This window comes from Mandrillus leucophaeus, unplaced genomic scaffold (assembly GCF_000951045.1).
Source record: "Mandrillus leucophaeus isolate KB7577 unplaced genomic scaffold, Mleu.le_1.0 Scaffold842, whole genome shotgun sequence".
Taxonomy (NCBI): Eukaryota; Metazoa; Chordata; class Mammalia; order Primates; family Cercopithecidae; genus Mandrillus; species Mandrillus leucophaeus.
Window position 1 is genome coordinate 215897 of NW_012109164.1, and position 20637 is coordinate 236533.

At 42.8% G+C, this 20637-nt stretch overlaps 1 protein-coding gene across 1 annotated transcript in view; it reads left to right on the forward strand.

Moving 5' to 3' along the window:
- Window positions 1-11611: 11611 nt before the first annotated feature.
- The window catches only part of OSBP (oxysterol binding protein), a 41223-nt gene continuing 32197 nt past the window's right edge, over window positions 11612-20637 (forward strand). Inside the window, exons 1-3 of the mRNA XM_011968403.1 lie at window positions 11612-12447; window positions 17118-17326; window positions 18968-19218. Of these exons, the coding sequence (XP_011823793.1) occupies window positions 12092-12447; window positions 17118-17326; window positions 18968-19218 (816 nt within the window). The 5' untranslated portion in view covers window positions 11612-12091. The remainder of the gene's footprint in view (window positions 12448-17117; window positions 17327-18967; window positions 19219-20637) is intronic.

Sequence of the window (20637 nt, forward strand, 5' to 3'; positions counted from 1 at the left end):
ATGTGGGTGGATCATATGAGGTCAGGAGTTCGAGACCAGCCCGCCAACATGCTGAAAACCCATCTCTACTAAAAAGATAAAAAATTAGCTGGACATGGTGGCAGCACCTGTAATCCCAGCTACTTGGGAGGCTGAGGCAGGAGAATCGCTTGAGCCTGGGAGGTGGAGGTTGCAGTGAGCCGAGATCGTGCCACTGCACTTCAGCCTGGGTGACAGAGTGAGACCCTGTCTCAAAAAAAAAAAAAAAAGAAAAAAGAAGAAGAAAGAAGCAAACAAACAAAGCTTAAACAAAGCTTAAAGAGATTATTCAGAGAATAGAGCTCGATGTAATAAATTAATCTCTGTGTACAAGACTCATTTCAAAATACATTGTCACTCATGTTATCACAACAACCCCTAGATCAGGAACAATTGGATAACATAAGTCAGTTAAGCTCTTGTACGTCTCACATGACTCCAGATACAGTGGTGACAAACACAAACTAAACCCCTATTCTGGTGCAGTTTGCATTCTGAGGGGGATACTTACAATGATAAGTGCTAAGAAAAGAACAAAGTGATTCGAGTGGGGGAGATGTACTTGTACTGTAGACAGAGTAGCCAGGAAGGCCTCGATAAGCAGGTGACATTCAAGCAGACATCTGAATAATGAGAAGAGACAGATATGCAAAGGTCTAGGAAGAGCACCCCAAGCAAAATCAAGAAGGTAGCCAAGCCCCTGAGATGAAAATGAGTTGGAGTTCAAGGAACCACAGAAAGTCAATGTCACTAGAGTGAATGGAGTGGGGCAGAGAGTGACCACGCAGGGTCTTGAAGGGATTTATTGTTATTGCAATGGGAAATCTTTGCAGAGTTTTAAGTAAAAAACACAAAACGTCATATAACTTATACTTTTAAAAATCGCTCTGCTGTATGGAGATGGAAATAAACAAAAAAGGGAGCACTTATCAGAGAGCCTCATATTGTCACTGGTCTACAGGATGAATCTGGACCTTTAAAAGGCAAAGTGACTGACAGAATAATTTTTTTAAACATAGATTTAGCAACAAGCAAAAAACAAATATTCCAATTTAAAAATGGGCAAAGGACATGAACAGATACTTCTCAAAAGACGACAGAAAAATGGCCAAAAAACATGAAAAAATGCTCATCATCACTAATCATCAGAGAAATGCAAATCAAAACCACAATGAGGTACCATCTCAAACCAGTCAAAATGACTATTATTTAAAAGTGAAAAAAAATAACAGATGCTGGCGAGGCTGTGGAATGCTTATACCCTGCTGGTGGGAATGCAAATTAGTTCAGCCACTGTGGAACGCAGTTTGGAGATTTCTCAAAGAACTTAAAATGGAATTACCATCTGACCCAGCAATTCCATTACTGGGTATATACCCAAAGGAATATAAATCATTCTACCAAAATGATACATGCACACATATGTTCATCTCAGCACTACTCACAATAGCAAAGGCATGGAATCAACCTAGGTCCCCATCAACAATGGTGGATTGGATAAATAAAATGTGGTGCATATACACCATGGAATACCACACAGCCATAAAAAAGAGCAATATGATATCCTTTGCAGGAACATGGATGCAGCTAGAGGCCATTGTCCTAAGTGAGTTAATGCAGAAACAGAAAACCAAATACTGCATGCTCTCACTTGTAAGTGGGAGCTAAACAATGAGTATACATGGGCATAAAATTGGAACACTAGACACTGGGGACTTCCAAAAGTGGGGGGAGGGGTGGACATGGGCTGAAAAACTATTGGATACTATGCTCACTACACCTGGGTGACAGGATCATCTATACCCCAGACCTCAAAATCACATAATACACCTGTAAAAAACCTGCACATCTGAATCCAAAATGAAAGTTGGAAAAAAAATACATTTAAGACAACAGTTACTTTTGGAAGTGTTTAGGGGAGTGGTATTGGGATAGGATGTAGAAAACTGGTCATTTTGTATTTCTTATGCTGAGTGGTGCATTGAGCAGTATTGGTTTGACTATTGTGCTTTGTAACTTTCACATATCATATGTATCCTGTGTATGTTATGGGCTAAATTGTGTCCACCCCCAAAAGTCTTATGTTGAAGTCCTAATCCCCATACCTCAGAATGTCACTCTATTTGAAAATAGGTTCTTTAAAGAGTTAATTAAGTTAAAATGTAATAGGCTTGTGTTTGAAGGAAGGAAGAAAAGAAGGGAGAGAGAATATGTACATGTGTCCAAGATTGCAGTGAGTGAGTGGCAGACAAAGAAAACCTGATTACAATCATTTTCCACCATTTCTCTATCCCACAAAGAATAAGTAGACTTGTTGTGTGTGACTTCCAACAATTCTCCCTAAGGGGAAGGCACTACACTTTTGTCCTCTTTCCTTCCCTCTTCTTGCTGCTTAGAATGCAGATGTAACAACTGAAGCTCTAGCAGCCACCCTGGGGCAAAAGGTAATAACAGAAACAACATACAATGGGGAGAAAGAAGTCTGTGTCTGGCCAGGCAAGGTGGCTCAGGCCTGTAGTCCCAGCACTTTGGGAGGCCAAAGCAGGTGGATCACTGGAGCCCAGGAGTTCAGGACAAGCCTGGGCAACATAGCAAGACCCCATCTCTACTAAAAATACAAAAAAAAAAAAAAATAGCCATGAGGCTGAGATGGGAGGATCCCTTGAGACTGGGAGGTCGAGGCTGCAGTGAGCCAAGATTGAACCACTGCACTCCAGCCTGAGTGACAGAGTGTGACCCTGGCTCAAAAAAAAAGAAGAGTCTACGTCTCTGAAGACTTCATTTGAGTCACCATTCCAACCTCCAAATTTTTTTTGAATTTAATTTAGTTTTATTTTATTTTGCTTTATTTTGAGATGGGATCTCACTTTGCCGCCCAGGCTGGAGTGCAGTGGTGCAATCTCAGCTCACTGCACCCTCCACTTCCCGGGTTCAAGCCATCCTCTCACCTCAGCCTCCCAAGTATCTGAGACCATAGGCACGTGCCACCATGCTTGGCTAATTTTTTTTTTTGAAATGGAGTCTCGCTCTGTTGGCCAGGCTGGAGTGCAATGGTGCGATCTCAGCTCACTGCAACCTCCACCTTCCAGGTTCAAGCAATTCTCCTGCCTCAGCCTCCTGAGTAGCTGGGATTACAGGCACCCACCACTGTGCCCAGCTAATTTTTTTATTTTTAGTAGAGACGGGGTTTCACCATGTTGGCCAGGTTGGTCTTCAACTCCTGACCTCAGGTGATCCGCCTGCCTCAGTCTCCCAAAGTGCTGGGATTACAAAGGTGAAACACTGTGCCCACCCTTGAATTTTAAATTATGACAAATTCTAGGGAATTCTAGAAGCTCTAGCAGCCACCTTAGGGCAAAAGGTAATAACAAACAATATACAAAGGAGGAGAAAGAAGTCTATGTCTGGCCAGGCATGGTGGCTCAGGCCTGTGGTCCTAGCACTTTGGGAGCCTGCATTTTCTCTGTGAAGTGCAAAGCATGATTATCAGTTGTGAAACAGAAGGGTTTCTGTGACATTTGGTTTAATTTTGATGACAGAAAATATAATACATCTCGACTCCTAACTTATTTGGATTGTTTTGTTTGTTTTGAGACGAGGTCTCACTCTGTCGCCCAGGCTGGAGTGCAGTGGCATGATCTTGGCTCACTGCTGCCTCCATCTACCAGGCTCAAGAGAGCCTCCCCCAGCCTCCTGAGTAGCTGGGACCACAGGCGTGAGCTACCACACCTGGCTAATGTTTTGTATCTTTGGTATAGACGGGGTTTCGCCATGTTGCCCAGGCTGAGCTCAAGTGATCTGCCTACCTCAGCCTCCCAAAATTCTGGGATTACAGGCATGAGACATTGCACCCGGCACCTCAAATTGTTGTTGTTTTAAAAATGATTCCAAGGCACAAGTAATATTAGGGACTATAGCCCTATTCATAGCTGTGTTTGAGTGTTAGCTTCACCTTTGCAAGTTACTTTATTCATGAATCTCAGTTTCTCTCCCTGTAAAAGGGGAGATAGAACAAGTGGGATTATGACAAAAAATTGATATTTGTGAAAGTGCTTAACACTCAATAAAAGCTGGCAAGCCTTCATTATATTAATCCATTTTAACCTCACATAAAGTCCCAGTATTTCCGGGTTTTTCTATAGTACGTCTAATGCCCTCAAGAAAGACGTGTGGGTCCCCTTAGGGTTAGTTACATTGTGCTACAAAGATAGTCTTGCATAATTAGTAATTACAGTCAGCATTTATGATTTACCATATGCCAGACACATTTCATGTATTTTTATTTAATCCTTTCCCAAAACCTTGAGAAACAGATGCTGTTATTATGGTCATAAGGAAACTGGTGAGAGGTTAAGTAAACAGTCCAAGATTGCATCACTTAGTCAAAACAGGATTTGAAGTGAGGTGGTCAAGATCAGTGGTACATCTATATAATGCAATACATAGAGGAAACTTAAATGCATACTACTAAGTGAAAGAAGCCAATTTTATTTTATTTTATTTTATTTATTTTTAAAAATGGAGTCTCGCTCTGTCGCCCAGGCTGGAGTGCAGTGGAATGATCTCGGCTCACTGCAACCTCCCTTTCCTGGGTTCAAGCGATTCTCCTGCCTCAGCCTCCTGAGTAGCTGGGACTACGGGCATGCACCACCATGCCCAGCTAATTTTTGTATTTTCAGTAGAGATGGGGTTTCACCACGTTGGCCAGGATGGTCTCAATCTCTTCACCTTGTGATCAGCCTGCCTCAGCCTCCCAAAGTGCTGGGATTACGGGCGTGAGCCACTGCGCCCAGCAAGAAGCCAATTTTTAAAAGGTTTCTTTTCAAACTACAGTCAGCCCTCCATATCTGTGGGTTCTGCATTCATGAATTCAACCAAGGATCAAAAATATTCTCCCAAAAAGAGATGCTTGTGCCTGTACTGAACATGTACAGACTTTTTTCCTGTCATTATTCCCTAAACAATACAGGATAACAACTATTTACATAGCATTTATATTGTATTGGGTATTAGAAGTAATCTAGAGATAATTTGAAGTATAAGAGAAGATGTGTATAGGTTATATACAAATACTATACTATTTTGTATAACAGACTTGACCATCTGTGGATTTGGGTATTTGCAGAGAATCTTGGAACCAATTCCCCATGGATACTGAAAGACAACTGTATGTGTGTGATTCAAACTATATGACATTCTGGAAAAGGCATAACTATGAAGACAGTAGAAAGATCACTGGTTGCCAAGAGTTAAGGAAAAAGGAGGATGAAGAAGTGGAGCAGAGAGGTTTTTTCGGACAATAAAACTAATCTGTATGATATTATAATCCTGGATAAATGTCATTATACATTGTCAAAACCCATAGAACGTACAATGCCAAATAAACTCTAATATAAACTATAGGTTTGCGGTAGATAATGATGTGTCAGGCCGGGCACGGTGGCTCAAGCTTGTAATCCCTGCACTTTGGGAGGCCGAGACGGGCGGATCACGAGGTCAGGAGATCGAGACCATCCTGGCTAACACGGTGAAACCCCGTCTCTACTAAAAAATACAAAAAACTAGCCGAGCGCGGTGGCGGGCGCCTGTAGTCCCGGCTACTCGGGAGGCTGAGGCAGGAGAATCGCTTGAACCCGGGAGGCGGAGCTTGCAGTGAGCTGAGATCTAGCCACTGCACTCCGGCCTGGGCGACAGAGCGAGACTCTGTCTCAAAAAAAAAAAAAGATAATGATGTGTCAGTGTAGATTCATCAATTTTAACAGTTATGCCACTCTGGATGTTGATAGTAGGAGAGGCTGTGCATGGAATTTTATAATTTCAGCTCAATTTTGCTGTGAATCTAAAACTGCTCTAAAAAAACATAGAGTCTATGTAAAAAAATCATGAAAGCAAAAATGTCCAATATATTGGTGTCTGGCAGGTAAACCAGTATGGACTGAAAAGAGTTGTAAAAAGTGGGACAGGAAAGCAAGATTAGGACCTGGTAGGGAAGGGCCTTAGATGGCAGAGTGAGCTATCAGGACTTTATCCTATAGACCAGAGGGGGGTCATTGAGGATTACAGAGCAAGAAACTCAGTTAAGAACAGACTATTTTAAGAAAATTCAACTGGGCGTGGTGGCTCACGCCTGTAATGCCAGCACTTTGGGAGGCTGAGGCAGGCAGATCGCTTGAGCTCAGGAATGCAAGATCAGCCTGGACAACATGGCAAAAACCTGTCTCTACAAAAAATACAAAAATTAGCAGAGCATGGTGGCATGCACTTGTGGTCCCGGCTACTTGGAAGGCTGAGGCACAAGAATCACTTGAACCAAGGAGGCAGAGGTTGCAGTGAGTCAAGATTGTGCCACTGCACTCCAGCCTGGGTGACAGAGAGAGACCCTGTACCAAAAAAAAAAAAAAAAAAAGATCCCTTTGGCAGTTGTGAGGAGAATTCTGGAAGATAGACTAAAGGCAAATAGATGAGTTTAAAAGTGAGAAGAATGCACAAGAATCTAGGCCAGTAAAGAAAGGGGTGCATAAAAGATCATCCAGTTTTTTGTTACTGACTGGACATAGGGATAAGAACAATGACTTCATGAGAAAAATAAAACACCAATTTTTAAAAGTTGTAATTATTTCACACATTAAGCATTAACTGAATCACTATCATGTGCCCGGTCCTATCAGTTGTATCTCCAAATATATCTGGAATGTATCCACTTCTCTCCATTCCTGTTTCCACCACATTCAACCAAGTCATCAATATTTCTCTTCTAAAAGATGGTAGAAGGCCAGGCATGGTGGCTCAGGTCCATAATCCCAGCACTTTGGGAGGCCGAGGCGGGCGGATCACGTGAGGTCAGGAGTTCCAGACCAGCCTGGCCAACATAGTGAAACCCCTTCTCTACTAAAAATACAAAAAAATTAGCCGGGCATGCAGGCGGGTGCTGGTAATCCCAGTTACTTGGAAGGCTGAGGTAGAAGAACTGCTTGAACCTGGGAGGTGGAGGTTGCAGTGAGCTGAAATGGCGCCACTGCACTCCAGCCCGGGCAATAGTGCGAGACTCCATCTCAAAAAAAAAGATGGTAGAAGTTTCCTAACTGCTGTCCCTCTCCACTCTTGTGACTCCATACATCAGCCAGTGATCATTTTAAACAAGAATTGAGGCCAGGCATGGTGGCTCCACTCCCAACACTGCGAGGCTGAGGCGGGAGGATCACTTGAGGCCAGGAGTTTGAGACCAGCCTGGGTAACATAGCAAGACCCTGTCTCTACAAAAAATAAAAATTATCTAGGCAAAGTGGTGCATGCCTGTAGCCCTAGCTACCTGGGAAGCTGAGGCAGGAGAATTGCTTAAGCCCAGGAGTTCAAGGTTGCAGTGAACTATAATTACACCATTGTACTCTAGCCTAGATGACAGAGCAAGGCCCTGTCAAGAAAAAAGAGAGAAAGAAAGAAAAGAAAAGAAGAGAGAGAAAGAAACAAAGACACAAAGAATGAATGAATTGGGGTCACTTGCCCTAATCCCTTTGATTGCTTCCTGTTGCAATGAGAATAAAACTTGAACTCCTTATGAGGTCTTACAGCCCTTTGGGGTCTTCACTCTCCATGCCTTATGTACTCACCTCAGTTACTGCCTCTCTTTTCTTCTTCAGGCCTTCACAGAAAAATGACTGATTTTAGCTACGGAGGAAAAAAAAGGAAAAGAAAGACTGATTTATTTCCTTTGCTTACTCCTCCCCAGTCCCCAGATGGCAGCTTAAACAGTTTATCCCTTTTTGAAACAGGTTACACCGGTTGTCCTCCATATTACTGTGCATATGTGTATAATTACTGTACATATTTTTTCACTACAAATACTGTGTATATCCCTAAGATCCTTTATGTTTCACGAGGAGCCAGAGCCTATTTGTACATTCACTACTTTGTCCCTAAGACTTGGCTCAGGCCTGAAGACATATAATAGATACTTGATAAGTATTTGTTAAATAGATGAATATGTTAGGTTGTGTGCTGTCACAGGGGAAACAAAGATGAAATAGATACAGGTTACATATTAGAGAAATTGACCCTCTAGTAGGGGAGATATGATTGAAACATAGATAATTATAAGGCAAGACAATTAACATCACAGGAAACTCTGCAATTCCTGAGGAAGGGGCATTACTTCTAGCCAGGAAAATCCGAGGAAATTCTGTGGAGGGAGTTCACTGGGCATTTAATGGAGGGAAAGTACACACAAAGGCATCAGTTTGAGAAAGTGTAGGGTGAATGCGGAAAAAGATGTGTGGATCAATTTAACTGGAGCGCACAGTACACCAGTACAAAAGAGAGAGGCCAGGTGTGAGCATATATACTTACCACATAGATTTAACAATTAACATTTTGCCATATTTGCTTGATAGATAGGTAGGGAGGGCGGTAGACAGACAGACAGATAGATGTGTGTGTATGCATTTCAAAGCCACCACTGGGTGGCTCACATCTGTAATCCCAGCACTTTTGACGGCCAAGGCAGGCAGATCACCTGAGGTCAGGAGTTCGAGACCAGCCTGGCCAACATGGTGAAACCCTGTCTCTACTAAAAATATAAAAATTAGCTGGACATGGCGGTGCATGCCTGTAATCCCAGTTACTCTGGAGGCGGAGGCAGGATAATCACTTGAGATAGTGCCACTGTATTCCAGCCTAGGTGACAGAGTGAGATTCTGTCTAAAAAAAAAAAAGAACTGGAAAGGAGAGGTGACATCAGATTGTCATGGGTCTCATTTGCCAGGCCAAGAATTCTGGTCTGTATTCTGGAGGCAGTGTTAGGTAACAACAGTAGGTCAAACTAGCCTTTCAAAACCTTTTTTAAAATTATTATTCCAAATATACAATAAAAGAGAAATAATAGTAAACACCTACATACTTACCACATAGATTTAACAATTAACATTTTGCCATATTTGCTTGATAGGTAGGAAAGGAAGTAGACAGACAGACAGATAGATGTGTGTGTATGCATTTCAAAGTATACATCTTTCTTTGGCTGTGTGTGTGTGTGTGTGTGTGTGAGAGAGAGAGAGAGAGAGAGAGAGAGACAGATAGGGCCTCACTCTGTCACCCAGGCTGGAGTGCACTGGCATAATCACAGCTCACTGTAGCCTCGACCTCCTGGGCTCAATCAATCCTCCCACCTCGGTCTCCCAAGTAGCTGGAACTACAGGAATAGGCCACCATGCCCAGCTAATTTTTTGTTTTGTTTTGCTTTTGTTTTTGGTAGAGATAGAGGTTTAACTATGTTGCCCAGACTGGTCTCTTATCTTTCTTTTTTGCTGAACCATTTCAAAGAGAGTTACAGATATCATAACTCTTCACTCCTACGTTTCTCCAAGTTGTAAAGATGTTTTCCCCCATATCCAGCATACCATTATTACAATGAACAAATGTAATGACTAACAACATCTAATACCATTTCAAATTTCCCCCAATTGTCTCAAAAATGTCTAAAAGGCTGCTTTTTCAGAACCAGAATCCAATTAAGCATTTGATTGTATCTTTTTACTTTTTTTTTCAAATTTAGAACAATCACCCATGACCATTTTTATGACATTGATTTTCCTTGATCTTCATGTCTTATCTTCTATAAAATAGTTGTTTGTAGAATGCTTCACGTTCTTGATTTATCTGATTATCTCCTTGGGGTTATGGTTCAACTGGTTCCTCCAGCCCCGGTAAACTGGAGTTTAGATCCAAAGCCTTGATAAGATTCACTTTCAGTATTTTTGGCAAGAAAACACCATTAAGTGATGCTGTATACTTCGTGCTGCAGCACACTGGGAACCTCATAAAAATGTTGGTTGTCCAAGGGTTACTGATACTAAATTGGATAACTGGGTTAAGGTGGGGACTGCCAGATCTCCCTGTTGTAAAAGTATGTTTCTCCTTTGTGATGGCAAGTAACCTGTGAGATGTGTTTGGCAACACAACTCACATGTTTGTAGCTATCTACAGTTTATCAAACACATTCAAACGCACTTAATCACAACAGCATCCCTGTGAGGTTTTATTCCTGTTTAATAGAAGTGAAAACTGAGACTTGGAGTGCTTAAATAACTTTCTCAAAGGCATAGACCCAGTAAGTAGCAAAAGCAGGACTCAAGCCTAAATAGATTAACTCTAGTTCGATTAAAAAAAAAAATCCCAAATAGCCTACATCTAACAGCAGATTTTATTTTGCTCTACACATTCAGGGAAATTCACTAGTAATGAGCTATAGAAATGATCCCTGATAGTAAAAATTGCAGATTTTTAAAGAGCATTCTCTCTCCAGAATTCAATAAATACTGCTCTTCTTTTGAAACCATTTTCTAAAAAAGGATACTTTATTGACACTGGGAAGCACATTGGCAAAGAAAGTCAATTTCTTTTACAGTATCTAATAGCTATTTCTATTGCCTGTTCAAACTAGCAAAATGTAACAGATGCTAGATTCCCCAAAGTACAGCGCTTTGGGCTACATTTGCAACAAGAGCTTACATCTAAATGTTACATTAGTTACTGAATTTGTAATCTTCACAAATGTGTGAATAGTGAGTTGATCAAAAATAACAATTTCCTGCTACAAGAGAAGGCATAGCAGAAAATGTTCCCAACACAAAGATAATGTTTGAGATGATGGATATCCCAATTACGCTGATTTGATAATTGTACATTGAATACGTGTATCAAAATATCAGATGTATCCCTGAAAATATGTACAACTATATCAGTTTAAATATACAAAAAATAATTTTCTGTCCAAAGTTAAATATGTACAACTACGATATATCAGTTTAAAGATACAAAAAAAGTAATGATTTTCTGTCCAAAGCATTACACGGCACCTATGATGCTAAGACCAAGGGCCTTTAGGTCTGGAAGAGACACATAAAGTCAGGTCCTCGCGAATCTACTTCTGAAAGGGACAGAATTAGTATAGGCATACGACAGTCTAGAATCAAGACACAAGCGGTGTGGAGCGATAACGAGCAAACAGGGAAGGGAACTAGGGGGACCATTGATCCAGGAAGGGGCTGGAGAAGCTACTTCTGGGCAGCCCTGGAATCTGGGTGTCCAGCTTCGAGTTAGAAAGGCGTCCTTCAAGGGAGCCTCAGGCGGGGGCTGACTGCCGAGAGTTACTCTGTCCGCCAGGTTCTTCCTAATAAGAAGCTACAAAGGTCTTAATTCAGAAAACGTGAACACGACAACACACCCATGTCAAAAGAACGCTTTTAAGAGGCCGAGTCACTCTCACCTCCCACCAACGTCCCAAAGGCTGAAACAGGCGGACACGCCCCCAAGCGCTCTTCTCGGATTTCGTTGGTTGCCCCGGCCTGCCCCTCTCTTATTAAGTATCTCTCATTGGTCAGCAATGCCGCTTTCACAGCCAATTCTCAGAACCAATCATCTCCAACTATTGCCTCGCCTCTCCACCACGTGAGTGGCATAGGTGCTAACCAATAAAAAAAGAAAATGAGGATGTAAAGAGAAGACTCCTTCCCTTTTTCCTCAACTCGTTCAGTAAATGGTAGAAAATGTGGAGCAGCTGATACCAACCACCAATCCATAAGGGCGGAAAAGGATGATGAGAAGAGTGATGGGAGGGGGTGACGTGGCAGTGACAGGAGCATAAACTGAAATGAGTGGCGGAAACACCAGCCAATCGGCGATCAGATAGGCCGGGCACCCCGCATTCTCCCGTCCTCCCTGAGCGCTGGAAACTTCAGGAAAGCACCAATGAACTTCTTCATATGTCTGATTGGCCTTTATCTGAACCAATCGACGGTGGGCCAGGAGGACGCGTCCCACCCCAAGCTCTCACTGGGCGCTGTAGAATGACAGGCCCGAGAGAAATGCCAATGTCCGCGGGGTCTTCCTCAAGTGACACTCAGCGGCACCAATCGACGTCCTTCTTCCCGGCGGTCGAGCCCTCCTCCCCGCGGCTCGCCTGGCGGGGCGGGGACGCTGCGCGGCGGTGGCTGATGCGGTAGCGTTGTGGGGCGCTCCGGGCGGCGACGGCGGCTCTCGTAGGCGGTTCCGGTCCTGTGTCTCCAGGCGGCGGCGGCTCATGGCGGCGACGGAGCTGAGAGGAGTGGTGGGGCCAGGCCCGGCAGCCATTGCAGCACTTGGCGGCGGCGGCGCCGGTCCCCCAGTGGTGGGAGGAGGCGGCGGCCGCGGAGACGCGGGGCCAGGCTCCGGGGCCGCGTCAGGGACTGTGGTCGCGGCGGCGGCGGGAGGCCCGGGGGCCGGGGGAGTGGCGGCGGCTGGCCCGGCCCCTGCGCCGCCGACTGGGGGCTCGGGCGGCTCGGGCGCTGGGGGTTCGGGCTCGGCTCGAGAGGGCTGGCTCTTCAAATGGACCAATTATATCAAAGGCTACCAGCGGCGGTGGTTCGTGCTGAGCAACGGGCTCTTGAGCTACTACAGGTAACTGCTTCCGGGGCGCCGTCGCTCACCTTGCCTCTCCCATCGCTGCCGACAGTCCCAGCGCCGGCGTTACCGCCAGCCGGCACCGCAGCCAGGGTTGCCCCAGGCCCCTTTTCGTCATCTGTGCGGATTGACAGCCCGGGGGTCGGACCCCACTGTCACGAAGTGAAAAGCCCCTGGACTTACACCTCACCTTCCCTCGGGTTACCCACTCTTGGTGCCTTATCTTCCCTTCACTCCCGGCCTTTCCAGTCAGCAGTTGTTTGGAGAGCGTCTGTTCTTCCATTATATTTCCACCAGCACATGGGTGCAATTATTAATTCTGCAAGCAAGGCACTGGTGTGGGTACTAAGGGAACACAGCAGAGCAAACCCGAGGCACTCCTCCCAAGGAACTTACGTTGGAAGTCCCAAGTTTTAGCAGTCAGTGCCCAGTCTCCAAAACTCAAGGTTATTCGTAGCTCTTGATGTGCCCGTCCTTGCTTCCTTCACATTGAGACACAAGGGCATCACTCACACTGGGTGGCTTTGGTATTCCGTCCCCTTTCTGCCTTATCTTTCCAAGACTTTGCATACGCTCTTGCCTCTGGACAGCCCACAATGGAGATGTGCACCCCAGTGCTGCTTTTATTTTTGCTTGCCCCACTTCCTCCCGTGGAAATGATTAAGTGTTTTACCCAGTATTTCTGTGATTTTTTGGTTAGTTGGGATTAACATTTATTAAAAGAAGAATCCATGTCTTTGGTATGACTACTTCTGTTCAACAAGGTGTTTTGGACTGTTTAATATATATTTATGGTGACTTATAACTTGGCCATCGCCATCACATAGCATGCTTTGGGGCTAAAAAGATAGAGGAGTTAAGATAGGTGATTTGGGGACAGGGCGTAGACATTTCCTGAGGGCTGCACAAGGTGTCTAGGTGTTTTATATACAGTATTTCATTACAGTATTTTGTTGACTCCCAGCAACAACCCTAGGAGTTGGGAAATATTCCCATCTTACTGATGAGGGAAACAGACTTAGCATGGGCAACTTTCCCAAGGTTTTGGAGGAGTTGGGATTTGAAACTACTTCTGTTCACACTAATCTAACCTAAAACTCAGGTTAGTGTTAAATGAATCAGTCAGTTACAGAGATAATTGCTTATCAACAGCGAGTAATTTTATGGATCATGCTTACTATGTGTATTTTATGCAAAAAGTATAAAAATCTCCTTTAAGGGATATTTTGCTTAATGACATTCCAATGGAAATATTTTTTTCCAGAGACCATCCTCTTTGAGACGGAAAACACTGATGTTGAAGAGCAGTTCACTCTATATTTATTTTCCTTCACCAGGAATCATTCTGCCACCCGGAGAGTTAGGCTGAACAAGTCTCTTTTCCATTAACTCCACTGTAGTGGCTCTTAGAGAATTTTGAGGAGAAATTGAAGGTGGGAATTGGAGGTTATTGGCAGGAACACATTCTTCTTACCTGTCCTCTTACACGGCAAAATGCGTTAGATAGCTCATCCTCACTGCTTCATCAACAGTTGTGAATAATTGTATATTTCATTTGCATTACTGTATTCAGAATTGATTTTAACTATAACCCTTTCTAACTATCCAGGACCATCTATTTAAACTTAGATTACAAATCTAAAATTTTAATTCCCCAGATTTTTCTCTCATTCAAGTTCATGTTTTCCTGTTATTATTAACCATCATTTTAATGTTTAATTGCTTTATATCCTGACTTGGGTAGCAAGTCAATATTACTGTTTTTGCGTTTTCAAAAATTGTATATCACCCCAGGGCCTTCATGTGTGGTCATTTCTCATCCAAGTTCTTACCAGATCCACTTTCCAGGCCAGTGGATTCTTTGATCAGTACTTGTGTTGATCAGTAGTGATCTTAGACACTAATAACTTATATGTTGCTGTCTCTTTAAGTATTTGTTACCACTTTTCTCCCTTACAGAGCTAGTGGTACCTGTCTGAGTACAGATACAACTCCTTCCCAAACACACCAAACCACATATTGGGAAATATGCCACAGGCCTGCCCTAGCCAACTTAGACGGTCCCAGCCATAAACAAACCAGCGGGATCCAGAGTTATCAATCTGTGCACTACCCTCAAAATTGCACTGAAATACTTCCTATCAAGTATACTGGCAGTTATTTTTTCCTGCAGGGTTCTTCTGGTCCTCCTCTTCCTCCAAGAATTACCTAGACAAGTGTCATTCCTCCTGCTTTTCATACCTCCAAAACCTGCAGTTTCTTATATATACTGTTTCCAAAATACTGTTTTCCTTTTAAGTGGGATTGTGTACTTCCTAGACCCATCCTCGGATGAGCTGTCCTAATAGGCCTTGGCAAACCATTTCCTTCTTTTTACCTATCCTGGGCTTCCTTACGTACCCAGTTACTTAGATGTCCCATTATTTAAAACCTTATATGGAATCCCAGCTCTCCCAGAAACATCGTGACAGGCCATAGTATTAGTTTTCCTGGCTGGCTTCTAGAGATTGAATTACTATTTCAGCTAGCTTTTTCAGGGAAGAACTTTCGGGTCAGAAAATACCACCTAATATTGTAGTGCCTGAAGAACCTCTCTTGTACCCTGAGATTCGTGTCTTTCCAGCTTCCGCACTAATCATTTATAATCATAAGTGTATCTGCCCAAACGCAAGAGCTCCAAGATCAAGCCTGCCTTACTCCCAGAGTTCCTTGGTATTTTTTAAACTGCTACAGACTTTTTGTAATTTGAGAAACTTCTTTAGTTTACAATGATGACCCAGGCAGAAGAGATTCCTAAGAAGTGGTTTGTGAAAAGCTCCAGTAAGGAGGAATGTGGAAGAAGGTCCAAGTAGTATCCTTGGAGTAGAGAACATAGCAAGCTGGCCTGTCAGCTGTGCATCTGTAATTCAGCCTGCATTATTCATAATGTAACTGAAGCTTGGGGGTGGGGAGGTAAGAATAGAAAAAACGGATTCATGTTACAGTGTAGCAGGTGCAGGAGATGGAAAATGGCCCAGTCCATTGAGACCCCTCTGGCCTTCCCATACTACTCGTGTGCATTTGAGGAAGGAAGAACAGTTCATGTGAGAAATTGAACAACAACAAACCTGTCTTCCAGACTTTCTCAGACATACCAAATCTTATGGGGTGCGTGCCATTTCTGGCATGCAGGAATTCTGGATATGCCAGGTGTGTTTGGCTGCTTAACTCCACTAAAAGGGAAATGGCTCTGTTTTGTACTGTGACAGTTGGCAAAGGACTTTGACCTCTGTATTCCAATTTGTACAGGGAAAACTGCAGTCTCAACATGCAGGTTCCTGGGCATAACCAGCGGGTGGTAGGGAAATGACACCATTTGTGTTAGACACTCGATTGCGCTAGAAGCTTGATATTTTATGTGAAGCTTGGTGTTTTATGTGAAGTGTCTTATAGCTTATTGTCACCAAGTAATGCTGTAAAGTTCAAAAGTTAGTCTATTAATAGAACTGTCAGTCAGTAGAGATCGGGAAAATTTTTACACCCAGGCCTCTGAGAGCAGATCTGCTGAATCTTTCCTAGCTATTAATAGACGGCTTAGGAGTTCCCACCAGTAGAGTATGGTGGACCTTAGGAATGAACATTTTCCAGAAAGATTAAAACACTTGGTGATTCCTTTTTACTTCCCCTGAAAGCTAGTTATTCTTATTTCATATCATTTGAACCATAGCCAATATTTCGTACTCTAAACATTTAAGTGTGCTTTTTTACACTTCTGCAATATAATTCTAAGCATGGTGTAACAGTTCTCGTTTGGGCTGAGTTACAGTCAGGAGCGAGATGGTTTGGTATATATAAAATGGAGCTATTCTTAGGAAATGAGACTGTTGCATGAGGTTATAGGGCAATTTATAATTATAACTTGCTAAGTGAAAGATAATTCCTGACTGCAAAAGGGCATGAGGGAACTTATTGAGACGATAGAAATGTTCTACATCTTGATTGTGGTGGTGGTTACGCAATTGTGTACATTTGTCAAAACTCATTCAGTTGTACCTTTAAAATTGCTAAATTAACATTGCATGTAGTTATACCTCAGTAAAGCCTCTTTCTTTCTTCCTTTCTTCCTTTCTTTCTTTTTTTGAGACGGAGTTTCGCTCTTGTTGCCCAAGCTGGAGTGCAATGGTGCGATCTCAGCTCACTGCAACCTCCCCCTCCCGGGTTCAAGCGATTCTCCTGCCTCAGCCTCCTGTGTAGCTGGAATTACAGGTGCACACCCCCATGCCCGGCTAATTTTTTGTATTTTTAGTAGAAATGGGGTTTCACCATGTTAGTCAGGCCGGTCTGGAACTCCTGACCTCAGGTGATCTGCCCACCTCGGCCTCCCGAAGTGCTAGGATTACAAGCGCCCGGCCTGTAAAGCCTATTTCTAAAAAGAAAATGGTAAGAGGGACAGCAAAGCAAAAAGAGAAAAAAAAGAAAATCTGACTCAGAAACAGTACCATAGGCTCTGAAAGGAAATCCCTACTAATTGTTTCTCGAATTTTAGGGACCCGTTTGAGGGACCAGAACTTGCTGATTCCTAAGACGAGCATATTTTCAGGGAGCTCAGAGTTATGAAAAGAAATGGAATGTGATAAAGAATAAACCATCAACTTTCTGTTTAACTTGTCTTTGTCTTGTTATTGCAGATCAAAGGCAGAAATGAGACATACCTGCCGTGGTACCATCAACCTCGCCACAGCCAACATCACCGTGGAGGACTCCTGCAACTTCATCATTTCCAATGGGGGCGCTCAGACCTACCATCTGAAAGCTAGTTCAGAAGTTGAGCGGCAGCGCTGGGTGACGGCCCTGGAACTGGCCAAGGCCAAAGCTGTGAAGATGCTGGCAGAGTCAGGTCAGGAGCAAAGAACACCTGCCTGGGGAACTTTCTGTTTGCCCCTTTTATGCACAGATTTTGTTTGTCATCGTTATGCTCTATCATTTGATTATCACCTATATCCTAGATGTCTCAAGCTTCTCATCTTCATGCAGTATTTCTGCTGGAGTGATGGTTCTCAACCAGGGTTGATTCTCCTCCCCAAGGGACATTTGGCAATGTCTGGAGACATTTTTGGTTGTCACAGCTGAAGGGAGGGAGCTGCTATGGCATCTAGAAAGTAGAGGCCTGGGATGCTGCTAAACCTCCTATACTATGCCAAACAGCTGCCAAAACAAAGAATTATCTGGCCAAGGTTGAAAAATTCTGTCCTAGAGGCATAACAGTTGTTCTTTTGCCTTTTAATTGGCTACCTTAAAATTTTGAGAAATAATTATTTTATTGCTGGGTCAGTCTTGGGAGTATTATACCTCACAATTTGGAGCTATTCATGCTTTTTCTCCTGATATCTTCCTACCTAACCCTTTGTTAGTTAAGCTGAAACAATTTTAGTAGACTGCCAAAAACTGTATATGTGATATTTTCTATGAAAAATCTTCATTTTGCTGCATTAGTTAACTAAAAGGAGCAATCAAGTTATGTTTTGATTATTCTTCAAGGAAAATGGTAGGATTTTCCCCTGATATGTTGATAGTTTAATCATACTGAGCTTGTTTACCTAGCATCGACCAAGATGGTCACCTGCTGACTTTGTTATCTTATCCCCTGTCATTTCCCATACTGTATGTTCATTCATCAGTGAAAGGAGAATTCATTGGTTTGTAAATTTTTGGTAGTAAGTTATATTTTGACTTTGGCCCTGTCTCTCTGTCTAGCATAAAGGACAGGTCTTTTTTTTTTTTTCTTGCCTTGATTTTAGTGTTGATGTTAGCTCCTCCAAAGGAAGTGACATTGCTAGAAAACCAGTTTGCAGTTATGAAGTGTTGAGTGTGAGAGGTACAACATAGCTTCTATACTTGACTTATTATTGGAGAGCTATTTAAAGTGAGTTTTTGCATTATTTTCATGGTGGCTTTAGTCATGAAGTTTCTGAGCTGTCTTTCAGAAGACAAATTGATGGCCTTTTTTGTGATGTGGACTTTGTCTACAAAGAGCTAGACTGTGATTCTCAACTCATTTAATACAGGTCCCATCAGTCACCTATCAGATGTTAGTGGATTTGCAATAATAGTTAGCTTGGACTAGATAGGAATCCTCAAGCTAGAGTTAAAGAGCTCAGTAATTAATTCCCAATTCCAAGAGCCTTTCAGCTTTTCCATTCTGTCTTGTGGGTCAGTGGTGTTCAAATTTCAGTGTGTATCAGTTACCTGGGCAGCTTATTAGAAAGGCAGATTCCTGGGCTTTGCCTCACACCAGCTAAATCAAAGTCTCTAGGGGTGGGCCTAGAGACTCTGCCCCTTTGAGAAGGACCTAGGGTGTTTGTGGTGCAGGTGATCTGTGGACCACACTATAGAGAAACCATCTGGTAATGGCAAGTTTTCAGTGAGTCAGAATGCGCACAGCATGAGGAATGTTGGTGTGTTTCTGGACAGAGTAGGTAGGGTTCCAACTCTTACTCCTGGTTCTGGATTCATGTAACCTTTCTTTTCATTCCTGCAGATGAATCAGGAGATGAAGAGTCTGTCTCACAAACTGACAAGACTGAGCTGCAGAATACCCTTCGGACCCTCTCCAGCAAAGTAGAGGACTTGAGCACGTGCAATGACTTGATAGCTAAGCATGGCACAGCTCTGCAGCGTTCCCTCAGTGAGCTAGAGTCCCTGAAGTTGCCTGCTGAGAGCAATGAAAAGATCAAACAGGTCAACGAACGAGCCACACTCTTTAGGATAACATCCAATGCCATGATCAACGTGAGTGCAGATGGTGTCTGTGTTGCTTTTTGATTCATTCCCTCTTTGAAACATAATTCTCCCCAAATGCCTAAAAATTGTAATTGATAAAAGCACGGAACATTAGGGCCTGCTTCATTGCTCAAGGGCTTTAAGTTACATTGTTTACTGCATGAAATAGAACAGGCTGTACAGATTGAATGACTTTCACGCTCTGCTCCAGTGATCAGGAGGTCTTTGCTTCAGCTGGGAATCAGGAGTTCAGGGTTCCTGCACTGACTGCTCTACAACCACTAGGACATCTGATCAGTATTAGCTGAGTCCCTTAATTTCTCTAGGTTGTGATTTTATGTGTGTATTTATTTATTTATTTATTTTTGTCTCACTTCATCTGTTGGAACTAAAAGATCTCCCTAAGTCCCTTCCATTGTCATGTTCTTTGAGTTTTAAGTTGGAGTCATCTCCTTACTTTACTAATGCATTCAGGCATAAAGGGTGGTAAGTGAGGCTAGATCAGGTACTAGTGAGAACCTTATAATACTAGTTATTCCCATCTTTAGTCCTTGAATTCAAGGATAATTTTGGTGATAAGACAAAATATTCAACTTTGGGCGCCTTTCTTTAAATAGGGTGGTAAAACTTCAGCCTCCTTATGACTCCTAACTTGGGTGGCTGTTGTTGGTTTGCAGAATATTTTAGCTACTTGGGTGCAAGACTCTGAGTAAACAGAGCACCAGTGGCATTACCGATGTATTGATATGTATGAAATGGATACATGTTTTAAACAGTGCTGCTTTTCCTCTACTGATTCTTGCCTGGCAGGTTGTTTTAGTTACCTTCTACATAAAAACACTCAAAGGCATTTCGTAAGTGAGAAGAGTACTCTGTGAGAAATTATGCAGGGTAGATTTTTTTTCCTAATTAAGTGGGGTGAAATTACCTCTCTAGTGCCAGACTTTTCTTTTGTTTAGGGTGCTATGATATGTCATAGTAAGATATATCATCTGCTTTGAACTAGTTTAGTTCATGTCACCCCTAAACGTCAAAGATATTTTCCCATGACCATGGGAAAGTATCATTTTTCTCATTTAACCCCCTTCTTACTTAGAAAGTTGTTATAACCTTTATTTTAACATCGTTTTTCTGATGTGTTTAACACTTTGTTCAGTGCTGTGATTCACACAAGGTAAAAAGACATATTCTCCACTTAGGAACTGCAGGAAGATTATCTTCTAGGACTGACCAGTCAGCCATTCAGGGTGTCTGTGCTTCTGATGTCTGGTCGTGTATTCCTGGAGACTGTGTGTCTGGTTTTCCAGTCCCCTTGTGATCAGGAAGACCTCATTAAGTCATACAGTCAATTAAATAGTAAATACGTATACTTTTTTTTTTTTTTTGAGACGGAGTCTCGCTCTGTCTCCCAGGCTGGAGTGCAGTGGC